Below are 21,369 nucleotides of genomic sequence, written 5' to 3'. Positions count from 1 at the left end.
GCACACACAGACCCTGACAGAGAAGGCTACACAAGCAAATAAGATTAAAATTATGCAGGGGAAGAAATATAGAGGCAAAAATCCAACAGGAAAATTGTTGAAAATATGAAGCAAAGTGTTGAGATATTTCTGTGAGCAAGACATGAGTCAGATAAAAAACAGTTATGTCTTGATTCAAGATTTGTCTTAGACACAGCAGTGCAATAAAAACAGACATGATCACACAGCTGAAGTCACAGAATGAGCTCAGAAACATATGATGCAGTGTTTACAACAACACAAGGCTCACGACCTTTCAGGAAAAGCATTTACGTTAGTAGCTTCATCAGTCTTTTACAGATGGCTGTACTCATTATTTGCAGAGAAAGTTTTCAATACAATGCATAATGTAATTGATTTTATTGTAGGCTCTAGTTTCTGGATTTTCCACCTCCTTACTTTCATTCTAGATTTGGTACCCATGATGCTGCCACCTCCAAGTTCCAAAATAGGAGTGGCATGGGTATTTTGCAGTACTTGAATTCCTCAAACAAATGGCGTATTTGATTATATAGGCCAAAAAGTTCAGTTTTGCAGTTCTATTAATAAGGCTAAGGCCTGCAGTATGAGTGAATATAAAGACAGAAATATTCCTTTCTATAATACAACCAACAATTTGCAAACTGGCGCAAACAACCGTGCACTGTTGTATTATACTTTACAGACCCGTATTTATGTAGTTGTTCACATGATGTATTCCAGCCATTTAACAACAAACAAAATGATGACTGTGTATGAACCCGTGCTCGTCTACCCATTAAAATCTTACGTTATTGACATTTAAACAAACAGAAGGTGAGGGATATTCTTGAACACCACAAGGCCTTCAAGGGAGAACAACACAACAAGAGAAGATGAGTCAATCAGGCCATACTGCACATGATTCACATTGCTTAAAGCTCTCGGTTGCTTAATAACAGCCTGGTGGTTCATTTGGATCATTTCTTTCATTCCCACTTTTAGACATGTTAGTCATCTGGAAGCTTAGCTCGAACATTTCTTTTCACATTTGTTTGGCATTCCATCCTATGTGTCTAAAATCTAATATGCAAAGGACATTCTTGATAAAAAAAAATGGGCTTCAATAAAAATCATCTGAGGGAAGAACCATCCCACGGTCTATGTAACGTGTCAAAAAGGCATTGTCAACTTTGTATTAGACAGTGTTGGTTAGTTTCCTCATTTAATAATTCCCAGTCCTAATAAAAAATGGATGAAAACTTTTTCTTGGCTATTAAACAGAAACCTGAGAGGATATAGTTCAGCTAAAGTCGCCAGGGCTTTATTTTTCCATCTCTATACCTCTGTGTTTGCACCACATATCTCTTCCATGGAAAATTTGATCCATCCTCCTGTCCTAAATGAAAATGCTCTCATCCATCCACATTAACATTGTGCTTCTTGACAGACGCGACAAGCCCGATGTACCGTGATACATTACAACACTACAACGGCTGACTTGTGGCCTTCCTGCTTCTCTTTGCATGGTTTTTTACAACATGGGTGCTCGATCAAACAGCATGACACTCAAATTACCTTCTGGCCCTGAATGTTCACCTTAATTATTTACCATTTTAATTTACTCAAACATACATTTTTGTGTCAAATTTCAGCTTTGGTGTCGAGAGTTTTCATAGTGGTTTCGTTTGAGTGACAACTTGGTTGACAAATGGTATAATAAATCCTTCATAGTGAATGTACTGGAGGCTGGAGACGGTTTGTCCCAGGGTCACTGAAGGCGTTTCAGAGACGGCATTTATCACAAGCAACGCAGCTAAGGGCAACTGTGGTAGTTCGTATGATTAAAAATATGTGTATGAAATCAAGTTAGTTTCAGCGCAATAACACTTTGTATGGTTTTATGTCTGATATTCAATAATAGCAAAAAGTCAGCTATCTTACTAATGAAATAAAATGAGGTAATTAAATGAATAAATCCAAAAAAAACAACATACTTTTAGTATGTGAAATAAATAAATAAATAAATAAAGCCAGCTAAGTAAAATAAAATAAATGCATCAATAATAATAATAATAATAATAAATCAATAAAAATTAACTAAATAAAAACTATAGATAAATAACAGTTAAAACCAAAATCCTCCAAAAATAATAAATAAAACATTTAAACCAGATGTAAATAACTGAATAAAACAAAAGATGTTTGCATATGTAGTTAATTAACTATCTAATCAAAGGAGACAAACACTAATCCGTTTTGAAAATAATGGAAAACAAATTGTTGCAACCTTTTTGGACTCTCTGTGCAACAACCAGGTTCGTTTCACCAGTTACCAGTCCCGACCATAAAGCTCCTCAGAGTTTTACCCTGAAATAATGAGATTTGTGAAGTTTAAAACAGGATTTAATGCCAAAAAAATTGTCAAATGTTATGAAATAATAAGTGGAACAGATACAGAGTGACATTCACCGTCGCGTCGCTGGGTCACACTTAGCACACCTTCAAGATGCAACCAAGAGAGGCGGGTTCTGGAGTATCAGTTTCATTTTGTGACTGTCGCCAGTCTTATGTGCTATGGTTATGCAAGCAGCAGCAGCGGCAGCAGCAGCAATGTGCACATATGATCAGATAAGGAGACAGAATAATTTCATCCATAACAAAAGATTTTATGGCGTTTGACTGTTGGAACTTGTCTAAAAGATTTACTTGATTGACTTGCAGTAACTCCAATGTTCCTCATCCGTTCCACGTTAAAGTCTACCGCCGTTAGTCAGACAGACGGCGTCCTTCAAATTAAAAGCGCTCTTTTCTCATAATGGAAATTGCACAAGTTGTCTCTGGAACATAGTGAAATAAGAACAAAAACGGCAACGCAATTTCCGTGTTTGTTCTTCATAGAGTTTTCAAGATCATGATCCATGTAGAAATTCCAACAAGATTTCTTGTTTGTGATATCATGCAAAGCATTTAATGCTAACTTTAATTGGATCCCGTCAATATTATTAAACTTTACAATTTAGAATATTTAAGGATCTTTATGAATCTTTGCATAACTAAAGAAAAATAAAATCAAGTTTGTATCCCTGTTTCAAAGTAGGCTAATGCAGCTTGTATATAAAAGCTGTCAAAATTTTTTAGAAATATTGCTTTTAGTGAAAATTGCATCACGTTGAGCCGATTTTTCTTAAACTCATACTTAAAAACGTTTATAAGTAATTTCAAAAATAGTATGTTAAACTTAACTTACTTGCTTTTAAAAGCAGTGCACTGCATTTTATTTTTTCCTTCCCAAACCGGAAATGTCGTTAGTAGCTGAGCCAGCTTTGCACAGCCTGAACTTGGAATGAAATGTTTGGAGGCGACACAAGAAACAAAGTAGCGGTTCGACGCGCATCTACATTGAATTCGAGACAGTGGGCGTGCATTTGATTAATGTCACTTTTTTTATTTTCTTATTACTAACGAAGCCAACTATTGTCCTTATTTATTTATTTATTTAATTTGACCTGGATTTGTTTCGTTTCTTAGTTTGCCAGCTAACACCCAATCCAGGGAGATAATTTGCTCGGGTCTAATCCCGAGTGTGTGTGTGTGTGTTAATCCTTTCACACTTAGTGCTGCACAACAGTTGGAGGAAGTCCAACAGGAGGAGTGTCTATAATCTTATCGGCCGTGGAGTTAAATATATTGGAAGTTCCGGGTAAATGAATAACAACACGGAGGCTCCTCTCTCAATCAGCCGGGACTCTGGCGATTCACAAAAAAACATTGAACTTTCCGTGGAAGTATGCGGGCCAAACTCAAGCGAAGTTTGAAAGAAGCCTCTAGTTTGGCAGAGTAACTCCACCAGAGTCCCACCGGTTTGAAGGGGCATGAAACCCCGACCGAGCTTTACTCCTCGCAAAGATGGCATCATACGGAAGAAAGAGTCGAACCAAGTTAGTTTTTTGCCTCGTTGGCGTCACTTTGTTGGGGTATCTAATATTTTTCAAACACCCATCCGGGAAAGCCAGTCCTGCAAACCGACGCGAAGTCTCCGCAGAGGGAGAGGAAGAGAATGAACGGCTGAGGAGGCCCGTTTACGAGAAGCCCCCGCTGGATCTTAACGCCCTGGGTGAAATGGGAAGAGCTGTTAAACTGAATTTGAACAAAGAGGAGAAAATAAAAGAGGAGGAGAGCATCCAGAAACACCAGATTAACACCTATGTCAGCGACAGGATCTCGCTGCACCGCAGTCTGTCAGAGAGATGGAGTCCACTGTAAGTGTCACCCAGAGCACTTTCATCACTCAGAAAGTTGAGAGTGAATCTTACGAGTATGGATACCTGTCATTTAACTTTCATTATACTCCGACAGTATTATGGGCAGGTCGCCGCTGGGAACAAATCTAGTTTTTTTTTTTAAATATTGGGTTTTAACACAGCTAAAATGTTTCATCATACAAAATTCTACTTTTAAGTATGTTTAATAAAAAGTACCAATGCCTACTCCAGGAAGCTGAGAGAAAGCCAGTGCATGAAAGAAAGCTTCACGTATTTCCCCCTTATCGGCTCCTTATGGCCGATAAGGAGACAAAAGCGGATTTTTGGGAATATGTTTGAAAATAAAATGGGGTCTAAAGAAGCCCGATTGTGGCACTTTATTATGTAGATAAAAAGATCGCTATTTATTTATCCTAGGGCGACATATGTAGTAGGCTAAAAATATCAACAAAAGCATACATAAATGCGTGCATCAATCATTAAAACTAATTTATGTTAATTGAAGTTATACACTAATACCCCGTATGTTATTTTATTTCAGAGGAGGAATAATGGCTTTCCTGTTTTACATGAAAAAACAAAATGTTATATGCTACGATTAGCATAGAGTATTGTGAAAGTTTTTAAAATTTCTACTCAATGTTATATGTATATATTATCACAAATGCCTACTAAAGAATCATTTGATGTACAGAAAAAGGAGAGATTTAATGTGTACAAACCTACTTTGTTTTGTGCATTGTACCCATTTTACATAGATTAAAAAAAAAAACACATCAACATTCAACAGCTGCATAGATTCCTCTCAGGTCTGCAAATTAAACTTCTGTCTATGGGGAAATTTTTCTGCCTTAACCTCCTGAGACCCTGCATCCTCATATGAGGACATTACATTTTTGTAAACACAGATGTAAATAATAACATTGATTGAATGGTCTTATCGTCACACAGATAGACCCAATGTCCTCGTCTGAGGACATTGGGTTTTGAGAAAACCACTTATTGTAGAAAGCTGAAATTTCATTTTTAGGCCAATTGGGTCCTTATGATCCCAAATGACAAGGAGAAATGTATATGCAAAAACAGACCCATTGTCCTCATATGAGGGCATTGGTTTTGACATAGTTCAAGAGCACATAGAAAGCTAAAATTTAATTTCAACTAAAATTAGGTCATACTAATCCCAAATAGTAAGGAGACATAAAAAATGCACATCAAACAAAAGCCCGGGTCTCAGGAGGATAATCCAAGAGCACACACATTCAGTCTGAAAGCAGGATGTCATGTCTTTTCTTCTCAAAACTTGTAATATTTTGCTTACATTTTTATTTTGAAAGCAGGACTTTGTGTCTTACACAAAACATCCGCCAGCAGTGGACTCTGAAGATTCACAAAATCTTCAGAGTCCACTGAAGATTTTCTGCTAACAGCTACTGATCTTAGGCAAGATTTTGTTCACCCAACCAAAGACAACATAGTCACGACATGATATCCGTCTGTCTGTCTGTCTGTCTGTCTGTCCGTCCTTCCGTCCTAGAAGTATTTTATTTAAATTAGTGCTATTTTTAAAAAAAGTTATGGATAAAACTCCTTTTCATTCATTTATTTAATATATTTTATTTACCTAGTTATTTTTGTTCAGCCGCAGAAGTTTTACTGAATCTGAGCTGCCTGCTACATCACTGATTGTTTTGCAGTGTCAGTTGGTCAGTTGTAATGTTGTAGCTCTGGGAGAAGAAACTTTGTAACGGGTTTTGTGTGCGTCAGTGCCCGGCTGCTTCTGAGAGAACAATCTCCCCCCACAAAATAAAAAATACAAACAGCGTGGGTCAAATATACTGAAGAAGAATTCTTGTCTGTTTTCGTGAGTGCTAAATATAGATAGATAGATAGATAGATAGATAGATAGATAGATAGATAGATAGATCATGTCGTGACTATGTTGTCTTTGGTTGGGTGAACAAAATCCTGCCTAAGATCAGTAGCTGTTAGCGATCAGTAGCACCTTCTGACGGATGTTTCGCATAACATGGAGCAGAAAGCTGACGTTGTTTCTCCCTAAATCCAGTGGGTGGCGCAGGTTGCTACAATCAGTAGTAGCCACACAGGCACACCCGCTAGAGGGAAATAAACCCAGTACAACACTTTCATTCTATCGGCTGAGAGGTTGCCAGGCGACTGTGCCAAAAGGCAGTTTCATGTTCCGTAAGCGAGCAGAGTCCGAGTAGAGACTAAGTGTGAGCGGGAGGAGAAGTTTTGAGAAGAACAACATGAAGTCCTGCTTTCAAAAGGAAAATATAAGCAAAAGTTATGAACGTTTGATAACAACAGACATGAAATCCTGTTTTGAGACTGAAAATGTGTGCTCTTGGATTATGGCAGAAAAATTCCATCGTGTCCATCGTGCATTTCAGTTGCAAACAGCTCAAGTACGACTACAAGTCTCTGCCTACAACGTCTGTGGTGATTGCTTTCTACAATGAGGCCTGGTCTACCCTGCTGAGGACGGTCCACAGTGTGCTGGAGACTTCTCCTGACATCCTCCTCAGAGAGGTGGTGCTGGTGGATGACTACAGTGACAGAGGTAGGCGATGGGACGCTTGATGGACAGGCAGCAGGGCTGAAAAGCCGGCTGATTGACACTTACAGGAGACAGAAAGCTTGTTATTGGTGCTCATACTGTATGGAAGCACACGAACAGGGCGCACTCAAGCACATTAAGTATTATAGTGAAGCTAAACATTTCATAGTATGGCAATACAAATTCTTTTTTTCATCTTTATTCTATGAGCTAATGCACGAGTTTCCTAGCCATCAGATTTTAAAAGGACTTGGCGTTTACAAAGACGGACAAATTTCTGCAGGTTTGTGTTTCGCAACTGAAAGACTGGGGATCACACACTTAACAACAGCACCTGGGGAGGGATCACAGATTACGGGATTTCTCAACCGCCAAAGGCAAATGAAAGCCTCAGTCTTACAAGTAGTTGGTGGTAATAGAAGATATTTTCAGAATTCGGGCAGATTGTGTTTCTGCACCACTGTCCCATTTAATGACAGAGATGCAACGTATAATACTTTGAGTTTATCCCGCAAGTGAATATTAACAGAGACCTTTAACAACATATGTGCCACTCAGTCCACCAAACTGAAAACATTAGTGTTTCCAAACACACTTTACACACTTTAGTGTGTAAAGTGTATGTCTCTGAATATAGACACAAATACTAATTATATTAGTGTGTAAAGGGCTGCACACTTTACACACTTTAGTGTGTAAAGTGTGCTAATATAATTAGTATTTGTGTCTATATTCAGAGACATATTCAGATAATAGGATTCACTGTGAGACAGTTGCAGCAAGAAGGTCTGTTGCACCAATGACTGCTGGAGATTGGCTGCTAGATTCTCTTTAGCAGTCAAGATTTTATTCCAGCCTTAAAATTCTGAACTCAAACTATTTGCAGTGTTAAAGGTTTTAAGCGCTCACTTTTATTTGAATTTCTTGAAGATCACCTAAAGGAGCCACTGGAGAAGTACCTCTCAGGGCTGAAGAAGGTGCGTTTGATCCGGGCCACAAAGAGGGAGGGGCTGGTCCGGGCCCGGCTGCTAGGGGCATCCATCGCCACGGGCGACGTGCTGACTTTTCTGGATTGCCACTGTGAGTGCCACGAGGGCTGGCTCGAGCCGCTGCTCAAGAGGTGAGAAATTGCTTTTCAGGAAACTGTAGCACTCTTCAGTTTGAGTATTTCACTCCAGTGTTGACTTTAAAGATCATGTTTTCAAGTTCCGCTGTCGCCAAGCATTGCATTGAGGTGCATCGCAAATAAGCTGAGGCTATAAATGTCGAAGTGTTTCAGTATTTACGTACATGTGTCACTTGTCCCCATGCAAGTAAATAATAAGGAAGGAAGCAAAGAAAATGAGAACGATATTTTCAGAAGCACAGTTCTGCAGTGCCTCGCAGATGTGTTCTCACACCTCGAACGCATTTTCATCTTGTCACATTACAAAAACAAATTTGTGCAGTTATAGCTGGACAAGTAGGCTGCTTCTCTTGGCCCACTGGGGTTTAACTTTTGCTTTTAAAACCAATCTGATGGAATCCTGGAAAGGACTCTTGATGTGTGCAAGATGTAAAAAAGAGTTAGCCTTTCAGCAAAGCTGTTCAAATCTAAAATGCCACGAGCACAGATGTCCCCAACACAAATTTCATCGTCCACATTTCTAAAGAAGATACATGGAAGGTAAGGTAATTTTAGTTGTATAGCTCATTTTCAGCAGCAAGGCAATTCAAATAGCAAACCAAAGGAGAGAGCAAAAGAAGAAAAATAATCTAATAATGTTGATCCAAAGCATTTTAACTAGATTCTCCTGATCAGGTTTGCTAGATAAGAATAAATAACTATTCTCTGGACTTTCCAAGTATGTTCTATATTTGTAAACATAATGAGTATTCCACAGTTTCTAAGTAATAAGTATTAAGTGTTCCTGTTCTGGAAGAATTTTTTCCTGGATTTTAAGTTCCTTTTAATTTCTTTTCTGGGCTGCAACGATAGGAGTTTCTGCATAACAATCCAAAAAGAAATCTAAGAAGTATAATATTGGTCCTAATAGTGAGTACTCCACAATTTTTGAAATTACTAATACACTAGAATAATCTAAAAAGTATAGTATTGGTCCAAATAGTGAGTATTTGGATTCTAAGTTTGTTCTAGTCTTTTTTCTGGGTTAAATAGTGAGTACACCACAGTTTCTAACAAGTAATGAATGAAGTCGGCAAACAGACAGGCAATGGCAAGAACCGACACATCAAGGAAAGATAGCACAAGTAGCAGCATTGAAGACATGGCCAGTTTCAGCAACTTTATTAGTTCCACGCTGTGTGTATTTTTATTTTTTGGGGAATTGTTCTCTCAGAAGCAGCCGGGCACTGACGCACCGGAAAAACTGTTACAGAGTTTCTTCTCCCAGAACTACAACGTTACAACTGACCAACTGACACTACTTCTGCTATAAGATGAGCTGAATAGAAATAACTAACTATTTTTGTTCAGCCGCAGAAGTTTTACAGAATCTGCCTTCACCGAGAAGATAAAGGGTTCCTGAAACACTTGGAAGCTGAATCGGTGTAATAGCACTTTGCACCAATCTGATGGTGGAATAACCTGAGTATCAGATCAAAATCAATAAATACCTCTATTGTTGAGCTCACATGCCTATTTAGTTAATGATTTAGATGTGTGCTTTTTGATTAAAATGCAATAAATTGCAATTAATTAATTACTGACCCTGAAATTAACTCAATTAAAAATTTTAATCATGTCCCACCACTAATATTTTGACATTCGCATGCTTGCTGTACATGTTGCTCAGCAGACGCTAACAACAGAAGTCGCTTGGCTTCCTATCTGATGGATGCTCCGCTTGTCCAACCGGTCGGTTTAGGTGGAGAGACAAGTGTTGCAGGTTTCATTGTTGCCATACTTGGTGTCTTTTAAGATAACCTCACTATGCTTTAGACTTCTGTCTTTCCTGATGTGTCTGCTGTGTCCCTCCATCTTCATGATGTCAATTCCCCTCTAATGTCGTCACAGAAGAGCTATATTTGTACTGAGGTTAAACTACACACATATGGACTCTTGTTTAATAATTTTGTGATTTCTAAAGAAAACTGGTAGCTCTAGATTTTATTCTGGGGAATTGGTGTAAAAGGGTGAATACTTTTTCAAGGCTCACTCAGACTTCTGGGCTCAGTACTCAGCTGCTTTTTGACCAACTGCAGTACAGGACTTTAACACAGATATTAAGTTTTACATTTTTCTTTTTGACATTAGCTTTCCTCTCCTTTCTCCAGGATCAAAGAGGAGCCCAAAGCCGTGGTGTGCCCCGTCATTGACGTGATCGACTGGAACACCTTCCAGTATTTAGGCAACCCCGGCGAACCTCAGATTGGTGGGTTTGACTGGCGGCTGGTCTTTACCTGGCACCCGGTCCCAGAATACGAACAGAAACGCCGACACTCGCCCACTGACGTCATCAGGTACTAGTTACAACAAACAAACAAACAAACAAAAAAAAACTTCAGTGAGCAAAACAAGGTCACAAGTTTTTATGCAAGATATTGTATCGATTCCACCCATATCTTCTGATGACTTTTTTATGAATTATTAAATAAGAGGTGGATAGTGGCACCAATATTAACTTCTGTTTATTTTTGTTGTTGTTGTTGTTGTTTTTGGTTTGTTTAGATCTCCTACTATGGCAGGCGGTCTGTTTTCTGTGAGCAAAAGCTACTTCCATTACCTGGGGACATACGACACAGGAATGGAGGTTTGGGGAGGAGAAAACCTGGAGTTTTCTTTCAGAGTAAGAAGTAATCTAGTGTATATCTTCATGTTCTCATACATTATACAAGTACATAGTGCTCAGCTGAATTATTACTTTGTACTTGTAGAGTTTGCAAAATTCTAACACTGTTTACAGCAGTAATTCACAACATGCAGCACTGAACAGACATTTGGAGCTGGATCATATTAACTGTAAACCATGTGACAAATTCTTCTCCAAACCACAGTGACCATATTGATACTACACTATAAGAGAAAACAGAGTGAAGACCTTAAATGATTTGATTGCTGTGAAGAATTTGAACATTTCTTTGCTGGAGTAAATACAACATCCCAAAAGAGTAGTAACCAAAAATATGTCTCTGTAGTGGCAACAATAGCCTTTTTTTTTGTTTCCGAGCTCCTCTACAACGTTTGCCCTTTGTGTAGCCTGATTGATTCACAGCTGAGAGGCTAACCAAATCCTCGTGGTGCTGCGGTTCTCGTCTCTTAGATTTGGCAATGCGGGGGCAGCCTGGAGATCCACCCATGCTCCCACGTGGGTCATGTGTTCCCCAAAAAGGCCCCTTACTCACGGAGCAAAGCGTTGGCAAACAGCGTGAGGGCGGCAGAGGTGTGGATGGATGAGTACAAGGAGCTCTTTTACCATCGCAATCCCCATGCTCGACTGGTGAGTCCACACGAGTCATAAGAGGGTGTTTGATGGGTGTCAAACAGAGCCGATGTCTCTCTTTAAAAAAGAATTGAGGCACATTCAGATGGGATTAATTGTTCACTTCCGAAAGTCGCATACTTGTGTATTTTTTGTTTTCTGCCAGTCGTTTACTGCATCGACATGCGGAGGCAGTAAATGACACCCATGCCTGCTTGTATGTTTTGCTCAAACTACACACGTACAAGCGCGACCGCTCCCCCACTGTGGTGTAAAAAGCTCCCCCTGATTAAGTGACTCTCAGGACACATGAGCGACACACACTCAAGGTGACAGGAGTGCCGGGGCATTCCGGTGTGTGATTACCACCTTTTCCGTGTCACTCTGTGCCAGCGGGTGTCACCCACCTGTCCTTGACAGGGTGATATCAGTGCTAACCTGTGGGGTGCCTCGTCTTAATGTGTGCGTGTGTGTGTCTGTGTGTGCGTGTGTGGAGTGTGTGACAGTGTAGTTAAGAGGAGAAGCTCTCGATGCACAGATCAGGTGGCGCTCATCTCCCTGAGAGGAGGAAACCTTGCTGAAAGGGAATATTGCTCAAAGCAAGCAATGCTGCGTTACTTTTTACCATGAAGGGAGATATTGGGTTTGTGCATTTTAATGTTTTAAACCTTCTGTGATTAATTTGTCATAATTTAAAGCATAAATCGATGTGTTGTAACTTTGGTTTAAGATGCAGCTATGCTTTGCTTTTTTATACCACAAAAAATAGAATATATACTATATACTTCTTTCGGCAAAATAATTTTTTAAATAGGTGATAGCTTTAAATACAATCACATGAACAAAAAAAAGTCCAGAGTACTTTGAGTTTTACATTCATTCATTTCTTCCAGCTCGGTATCCGAGTCCTGATACTGCATTAAAATTAAGTAAAACAATACCTTGTGCTTGAAAACTTAGTAGCTTTACCAGTCATTAAAAATGCAACGAACAAGACCCAGGTCCAATATCAGGGTTCAGATCGGGACTTCTGTCAGAAAAACAGACGCTGCATTGTTGTCTTAAAGCCTTGTAGCCACTTTGAGACATGGTGGTTGCAGCATCATGCTGCGGGAATAGTTCTTTTTTTTTTTTTTAGCAGGGACAGAAAAGGTGGTCAGAGTTGTCAAAAGGATCGCAACTTTAACTTTCTGCTACAACTGCAGTGAATGATGGTCTTACAAAGTATTTACTCGGGGGAGCTGATTGCAAAACTTGAGACATTTTTCAGTTTTATTTGTAAATTTTTGAAAACACTTTGTAGTTTTTCTTTTACAATTTAGCTCTACTTTGTGTTGGTCTATCACATAAAACTCCAAATTAAGACACATCTATGTTTGTACTTAAGGTACAAAAAAAAATCATAGTGTTTCCTTTTCCAACACAAATAAGAATATCAAGCACATCGTCAAAGTATCGTTGCTTGTTGTCCCCCTCCCAGTCTCCTAATGGGAAGAGGAGCACTCTTCCCCTCAGACATGTCTCTTGCACTGAGTCATTCCAGCTCCACCAGCCCTTGTTGTTCCCTAGTCTGTAGTGGTGCTAGCACTTGATAAAAGAGCCCCTCTTTTAGGAATCTGTCTCATGACCGGATAAACTGATAAAGAGCCAATTAGAGCTGTGTTTGGGCACACGGCCAGCATCCATCATTCTGCAGTGCGCTTCTAGCTTCTTCTTCCAGCAGTGAAGGTGTGGTGAGCATATGCTCACTGGCAAAGCACAAGTGTTTGTTTTTTTGTAATAATCAGCTAATCTCTATCAGAGTGGTGATGCCTGTTTGTTAAAGATATTTACATAAGCGGATTACTGTCGGCACGTAAAACACACAGATACATCCTTCTATTCTTTAACTAGAATTTAGGAGTGTCTTACTAGTAAAATATTTGATGTAGTTGTGAGTGTGATTAAAGTTTGACATATTAAAAAATGGGCAGAGTTATGAAACAACTACAGAGGGTGCTGTTGTACACCCTTTCACATCAGGGCTAAGCTGTGACGCAGCCGCTGTGAGTGAAGCATGAACTCTGAATTTATCGAAGTTGTTTCTAATTAGGTCAGTAAAGCTGAACTGTTTTATTTATTTTTTCCTAGGAAGCCTTTGGAGATGTGACAGAGAGGAAGAAACTGAAAGAGAGGCTGGGGTGTAAAAACTTCAAGTGGTATCTGGATAACGTCTACCCCGACATTTTTGTCCCACATGATCGACCGGGCATGTTTGGGATGGTTAGAACGTTTCTGAACAGTTTAATGTACTGTACAAAAATATTCAAAATTAGTAAATTTGCATGTTTCAATCACTTTCCTTGCTCCATCAGTAAAGAAATCTTTCACCCACACATGCAGACTGCCACTCAAAATCATATTAAAGCAAATACTTTTTAACAAAATTTTGCTTATAGGAATAAGAGAAATATTGAATAGAGTGTTTGAACCTTTGTAACATACCTTTGTGACTTTTTTTGCTAGCTGAAGAGTCGGGGAAAGACCAACTACTGTTTTGACTATAATCCTGGGGATGACCAGGTGCTGGAAGGTCGTAGGGTCATCCTCTATCCATGTCACGGCATGGGTCAGAACCAGGTAAGGCCTGTCAAACAGTTTAGAGATACGAAAAACACTTCTGGCTCTGTATGGCCCCCAATGTAGTTTATCATATTTTGTAGGAAATATGACATTTTGGCTAGGCTAACTTACATTTTGTGTCATAGTGAGAAAAATTGCAGACAGCAATACACTCCCATTACACTGCTCTTATAAAGAGATGTGCTCTCTTTAATTTCTCTTTTTAAAACAAATGTCGAAGTCAGTCAAAACCAAGCAAACATAATCTTCAGGTCAGCCATGCTAATCCTGTTCATCTGCACAGATGTGGTTGTTTAATCTTAATCCTCATGGAGACATAACTGCTTATGCCTAGTGAACAGAGTTATACAGAGCCTGTCTTTTAATAACACCTGATTTATTTGATTTCTTTTTACTCTATAACTTTTTAAAGATGTATTTCCACTAAAATCATGGCTTTGTAATCTTAGTTTTTAGATTTAGCATCTTGCACCTGTAGTTAAATGTTGCCGTCAATATTAAGATAACATAGTTCTTATGTTATAGTTTGGAGTTTGTCGCTCCAAACTATTTACTCACCAGCTCCTTGTTTAGTGACTGTTTTTCTTATAACTGTTTTCTGTCCTCTGAACCTTGACACTGTCACTCCCTCCTCATTTTTTACATTTATAAACAATGGACTTACCTTTTCCAGGTCCTATAATACATCCACAGTGTTGATCCGTAGAGGGAGACTGTCTATTTCTCAATTCTACTTCCTCTGTCAGTTGTCAGTATACCAGGAAGCTCTGTGAGATTTAGCAGTGCTGCCAGAAACACCCCTCTGCGGACACACACTGATGTCACTTTTGTCGAAAACGGCTTCTGTAGTTGTTGGATTGTCAGCCTTTTGGAAGTGCCCTGCATAGCTCCATTCTACATTCGTAGTCTGTAACCAGTGATGCTGGTTTTTGATCTCCACAAACACACACAGGCAAATTCTGTTGCACAGTGTTTATTTCTAACTGCTTCTTTGTTTGTGTCTTGCATCTGTGATGGGTTCTCCCAACAGTTTTTTGAATATTCGGTCAACGGGGAAATATGCTATAACACCAGAGATCCTGCTGGATGTGTTGTGCCTGACAGCATCAGCACTTACCTGACTGTCCTGCGGTGCGAGAAACGAGGACAACCTGTTCCCATGGACCAGAAATTCATCTTTCGAAAGGTATTGCAAAATCATATTGGGGCCAAATTTATTTCCAATTTGTGTGTCTGTAGCTTTTCACAAAAAAAAGAAAGAAAAAAAAAAGTGTAAAGGATTGTTTTAGGTTTTGAGATTATCAAAAAATACTAGTAGTCTGTTCTGCCTAGTAGAGGTTTTTACTTCATAAACTTATTCATATTTTGTCACGCTATAAGCTGACATGTATTTTATTAGGATTTTACTAGTCAGCAGAAAATAGTGCATAATTCCACAGTTAAAAGGGTGAGATGCATGGTTTTCAAATTGTTTTTACAATCAGTTTTATTTGTATGCTCAAAGTGTTAGGCCCTCTTACTCTTATAACCCCATATAAAGTCTGTTTAGTGAGAATAGTTCACCTATGTGTATTTTAATCTCAGTATAAGTCAGCTATTTTGTGAAGGCCTCAGAGGTTTATTAGAGAACACTGGTGAACAAATAGCATAATAAACAAGCCAGAAAGGTCAAGGATAAAGTTATAGTGACATTTAAAGCAGGGCTAAGTTATAAAACCAATCCATTAGCCGAAAATGGGTAGAGCGTGACACAACTCAAAAGCTAGAAATCCAAATGTTTGTGGTACAACTTTGCCTCCTTCCAAGTTGAATAGAAAGTGACACGAATCTGTTAATGTGAGAACGCCAGCAACATTTGACTTGTGGAGAAACAACATTAATTTAAAAATGTATTACAAAACTTTGAAACTCCCAGTCCAATTAGACAAAGATCTCTAGACGAACAGAACTGGTAGAGATATATCTCTGAAAAGATTTTCAAATGTTTATAGTCAAAGGTCAATCTGTACAGCATTGACTCACTAGGAGCTGAATACAGACATATGTCTACTTTTCAGATTTCTATGGCTGAAGGAACAATTAAAAAGTCTGATTATCCTTTTAGTTATGCACTGCAAGCTGCATATTTACCACACGTTGCTGGAAGCTGTTCAGCATGTGCTGAATGTAGTCGCAGGATGTCAGTGTCTGACAGCCTGCCATGCCATCTAAATGTAAATGGATCTGAAAAGATGAAATGTATGTAAGAAGAGTGAAAGATGCTGGAAAGTGGAAAAGTATTGGGAGAGACACTGATATATCCTAGGAAAAGGTTGTTGGATTTGCATTTCACTTGGCTAGCTTGTGTTGTTCTCTGTTGTCGTTCCGTGTTTTTCGCATAGTGCAAAGGTTCACACTGTAACTACGTTTTTGCAGTTACAATGCAAAAATGCATTGAGTAATTTACAAACCCTTGTGTTGTAGATATAAGTGAGTTTCCTGTTTACTGAATGTTTTTTTTTTCTTTTTTCCAAATGGTGGTTTCCAGGATGGGACTCTGTTCCATGTCCAGACCCAGAAGTGTATTGAAGCAGTGGACCAGACCGACGATGGGACACCAGCCCCGGCTCTGCAGCCCTGCTCTGACGTCCTTCGCCAAAAGTGGTTTTTTGAGGAGAAGCTGTAAACTCTTAGCATATATGGAGCATCTCACCAGCTGAGGATTCCTCTCTGATCCCCCTTCCTAACCAAATATCCTCACCTTCCATGCAATTGCAGCAAAGTTCATATTTTCTAAAGCATCTTGTGCACAAAACAGACAATAGGAATTCTTACTACTTTTCAAAGTGGGCCAGACTCGGTCTACGACTAAGTGATGATCTAAATTACATATAGATCATCACAATTACATCAATTAATTTCATTGCTTTTGCGGAGACTGTTTCAACTTTCTTTCCCTTTTGCAAACAGAAATAAGGACACAGAAACTTCTGCATCAATCTGACGGAAATCACGCATTTGTGAATCTGCCAAAAGAGCTTTTCGTGTGGCTGGTTGATTTTTTTTTTTTTCCGAGCACATCATCAGGGCTTCTTTCTTGATATTTGGATTTTCTCCTGTAGAGGGGGCTAACACTCCTCTCTGTGTTTGATCCTTTCTGTCAGTGTGTCCTCGCTTCATCATGTGCCAGTGAGGACAAATGATCGAGTGTTTTAATAGGAACCTTTTGAAAAGGTTGACTGCTTGATGCTTCATTATAGCAGAAACTTGAAAGCAAAGTCATAGATCGCAGGTGTTATGAGGGTAGCTCACCACAACGCATCACTACTGAAAACATGGGAAACCGCACTGTTACTCTGCTTCAATTTCACATTTCCCGTGAAGTGAAATGTCATGGGTCATTTTTGAACAGTCCCACTCAAAAGTTTTCATACACTCATCATTCACGTTGAATGCCATTTATCCTTTTATTTAAACTGTTGTTTTACCAGGGTTGACTATAACGTGACCTGCAACTTCACCGATTTGAAAACACTAGAGTCAGACTTTGAATTTATTTTGGATTTTCCCTATTCCAGTCGACACGCAAGCTCAAATTTATACATTCTTCTCAATTAATATACGAGTAAATGTCCCTTAGCAGGTTGCAGACAAACATTGTAATTCTTTGTTGCCTCCAATGAGTTTCTGGCACAATTCTGGTATTGGACCACTTCGTTCATTAAAAATGATGGAGCTCATTTAAGATGCTTGGTTTTCTGGCATGAACTCAGCTTTTAATCATAGTTTATAAATTTTCAAAACGGTTGAGTTTGAGGCTGTAGAAGAAGCGTAACAGTCACATGTTTGATCCCCTCTCAAACCAGTTTTGATGTGTGTTAAGGATCTTTTCCTGTTGAAATCACTTTGTCTTAGATGTTAGATTTATATATTTATCATCTGCACAATAACAACACAGTAGTGAAATGTGTTGTGGTACCTGGAGCCAAAGAAAAAGACAAAACAGCAAAGGAAAGCAGGCGTTCACACAGAACAGCACTTAGTGCTGCCACCATTTTTGCCATTAATTTTAGTGCATTTAGGTTTGATCTTATTTTACTCCTCTAAACTTTCTTCTCATTACTTTTGGAGAAAAACCTTAACATTTATCTCATTTGAACATGGAACATTCCTTCAGAGAACCTTTACTTTGTCCATTTACGCTGCTGTGAATTTCCATTTAGCCAGACAATGTTAATTTTGCCATCTTCCCAGTTATGACTGGCTGGAGTCTTGGAGATTCCTGGGTTAATCCAGGACAATCCCAGCCATTTTCAGTTCATCACAGGGGGGAGCTTGGGTCAGATGGTAGGGTGTTCCAGCAGCATAATAATCCCAAACTAGTATCAAACCTGGTTTTAGAATGAATAAAAAGAATAAACATTAAGCTGCTTGAATTCAATCTTGTAAAAGAAACAAAAGAACTATGATTTAAACCCAGCTACATGCAAGGAAGCCAACCAATTAAAAAAAATTTCACCCAGAAATATTAATTTAGAGTTGTCAACAAGAACATTTGTCTAGATATTTGTGGGTTGCAATATATTTAAACCTACACACTATCAAAGACTTTGGTAACAAGATGCAATTCCCACAAAAATCACCAGTATACTTTGCAAGAGATAAACATGATTCTTATGTAAAGAATGGCACATTTGACAGGTTTATGAAGGCCTTTTTTTGGACTTTGCTTTCTTCTGTGCAACTTCTTCTGACATTAATAGCAGTATTATAGTATTTGCTACTTTTGCACTGAAGCTGTGCACATCTTGTCAACCCTAAACTCAAAGCTCTAAGCAAAGTCTGATCTTATGATAAATAAATGCCAAAATCCATAGAACTCCTACTGGTTTCTGAGAAAAGCATTGCAAACAATAAACTTAAAGTTGCTGCCAACCTTTTGACCTGAATGTATCCATATTGTGTCTCGGAGTGGATTTGCAAAAAATCCACAATAAAATTCTAACTTGTTCAGCCAGTTTGTGTTTTTATGAGCTCTATTTTGAATCGAATAACCGTCATAGCCTGGCGGGAAACATTTTAAGCAGGGTCAAATTAATTCCACGACTGCATGTGAACTTCTGAGTGAAACTGTAAATTCCCGTTTAGTGGCTGAAATAATGTATACAGCTGCAAATATAGGCTGCAAATATATTCCCTCAGTTTTGTGTTTATAAAGAGTTTCTTTAAAGCTTCTCGTCAGATTTGCCATAACAAGAGTTAAGTCATCCGGTGATGGCTGCAGACCAACATCGTTCTGCACTGAAATCAGAGTAGTAGTGTTCTAACTCACCCATGTGTGCCTTTCTATAAATAAAATAAAAGTTTATGTTACATAATTTAATATCAGAGGAGGAAAATGCCTTTGAGTGAGACAAATCAGTATTGCTAAGATCGCAAGGAAAGAAACTGGCTGCACTCCAAACGTTTGCACAGGCGTGAGGATCTTCCATTGCTAGCACATGTTTTTACTCTGGCGGGTCATACTGATGTGAATACTGACGCCGCTTCAGCATTCATCTGTCAGAATAGACTTCCTTACTTGTGTGGGTCTCCCTCAGGCCATGCGGAGGGAAACAGCAGAGGAGTAGACAGTTGTTGGCGTCTCCAGAGTGCCGCCATGGCAGATGGCTTCCTGATTGATTTTCTGGGCTGCTCCCAATTCTTTATCACATTTTTCCCCTCCTCTGTATGTCACAGGACTTTATATTTTGCACCTGTATATACACATTCTGGTGGGGGGGGGGAGAAAACGAAATCAGGAGTACATTTTGGATAATAGAGCTGAGTGAATGAAGCAATCTGTGACCTCTTCCATACCATTAACCTTCACAGGCTCTTTCACCGTCAGCCTCAAATGACTGCTGTTAGAAACTAATGGTAAGAGACCATCATGCTGGAAAAGATTTTCGATATTGATTCAGAGTGTTTGCTTACAAGAGTCTAAATGGAAGCGTTTTCAAAACACTAACGCTGGGAATTGAGCTGGACTAGAAGCCGTTCGTTCTCGCGAAAATGAAATTAATAAAATGAAGAAGCACGTGTGCTGCTGTTACAGGAAGTTGATAACATCTGTACGGTTCGGCCAACGTCGTGCAAGCCCAAAGATGCAGCATCAGATATTTGCTACCACGCACTTACGCTTAAGAGTTTTATTGCACGGTGCAGGGCATTGGAAGAAAGAACTGAGATAGCTGTGTTGGGCTGGAGGGAAGCACAAAATAAGCACCAAGCTTATTGAAATATGGATGTAATTACTGGGCTTCAGTTCCCTGTAGTCCATAAGAAGGCTTTTTGTTAGGATTATAAGTAGTACACTGCTAAGTGCTAAGTGAGGTGGACCAAATGACCGGTGGGGACGGTATCATTCATAGTAGGAAGCAAGAAACATTTTTGTCACGATTGTATGATGTGTGATAATAAAACAGCCAAAGTGAAGTGATCAAGTTTAATAATATGACCCTACCGTCTCAGTTTATAAGGTTCATTGCTAGCATGATGTCTGGTTAGTCTATTCTATTGAAAAGGCGATCATCTTGCTGTAGTTTATCAATGGAAATTTTTACTGACAGTTTTTTTTTTTTTTTTTTTAAATAAGACGCACGACAAGTAAGTAAGCAGTCTTTGGTATTTCCTGTTATTCTCTTGGCTTTCTGAGTAATAGAGTTGATTTACCAGAAAATACTCAAACTGCTCCTTTAATTGATTCATCACATATATGGGGAAAAAAAAGTTATTTATTGTACCTGTGTTGCCATCTGTTTTCAAACCATTTGAATGTTATTTTGGGTGCTGATTTGATGTGCTGCGGGTTTCAACTGCACCGTTTCGTCAGTTCAAGATTATATGTCTATGATGTTGTATCGTATTTCTTTTGCATAGCAGCCAAACCTGTGTCGTCAACATATTCCAGGACTTGTTGGAGCGATGTTATAATGTTGTCGTATTAGGCCATGCTCTGTTTCACAATAATGCAGAGGTTCCTATTTGTAATGAAAATAACTTCCAGTGGGAGATGTTGTTTTTTTTTTTTTTTATGTTACTGCTGACAACCGTGAAGGTGTAAAATTCCTCAAAAATAAATTTTATTACAGTAACATAAACTCGCACTGATAATTTTAGAAAAAAAAAAAATCAACCTTCAATTTGAGTACATGCCGAGGGCGAGAAAAAAAAAAAATTAAGCAGACAAATGCTACAAATATTAATAGCACCATACATCTGTAAATTGAACTGAAGATTACATTTTTTTTATTATCTTAGCATCAAGCCATTATTTCTGGTTTCCTGGAACTTGAAAATAATGCAATGGAAAGTCCATCAAAATAACAAAGACAAGAGTGTGTGCTATAAGTATGTTTCAGGTGTGCACCAGGGCCATCTGCTGCCTCTGTTTGTTTTAGCGAGAGACAATTTAAAACAGTTTCTATATTCTATTCATAATTAACTATTAGGAAATGTTATA

At 38.8% G+C, this 21,369-nt stretch overlaps 1 protein-coding gene across 1 annotated transcript; it reads left to right on the top strand.

The window, feature by feature from the left end:
• The first annotated feature begins 3,354 nt into the window (after window positions 1-3,354).
• Window positions 3,355-20,866, top strand: galnt12 (polypeptide N-acetylgalactosaminyltransferase 12). The gene is made up of 10 exons (XM_005797406.2): window positions 3,355-4,259; window positions 6,677-6,846; window positions 7,774-7,963; window positions 10,120-10,305; window positions 10,514-10,631; window positions 11,106-11,282; window positions 13,395-13,526; window positions 13,770-13,883; window positions 14,917-15,072; window positions 16,414-20,866. Exons 1-10 carry the CDS (start codon window positions 3,907-3,909, stop codon window positions 16,549-16,551), a joined length of 1,734 nt encoding a protein of 577 aa, XP_005797463.1. The 5' UTR covers window positions 3,355-3,906; the 3' UTR covers window positions 16,552-20,866.
• The last annotated feature ends 503 nt before the right edge of the window (window positions 20,867-21,369 follow it).

This window comes from Xiphophorus maculatus, chromosome 13 (genome assembly GCF_002775205.1).
Source record: "Xiphophorus maculatus strain JP 163 A chromosome 13, X_maculatus-5.0-male, whole genome shotgun sequence".
NCBI classification, from domain to species: Eukaryota; Metazoa; Chordata; class Actinopteri; order Cyprinodontiformes; family Poeciliidae; genus Xiphophorus; species Xiphophorus maculatus.
The sequence above is the reverse complement of the archived record's forward strand: the minus strand, read 5'-3'. Positions and strand labels throughout refer to the sequence as shown.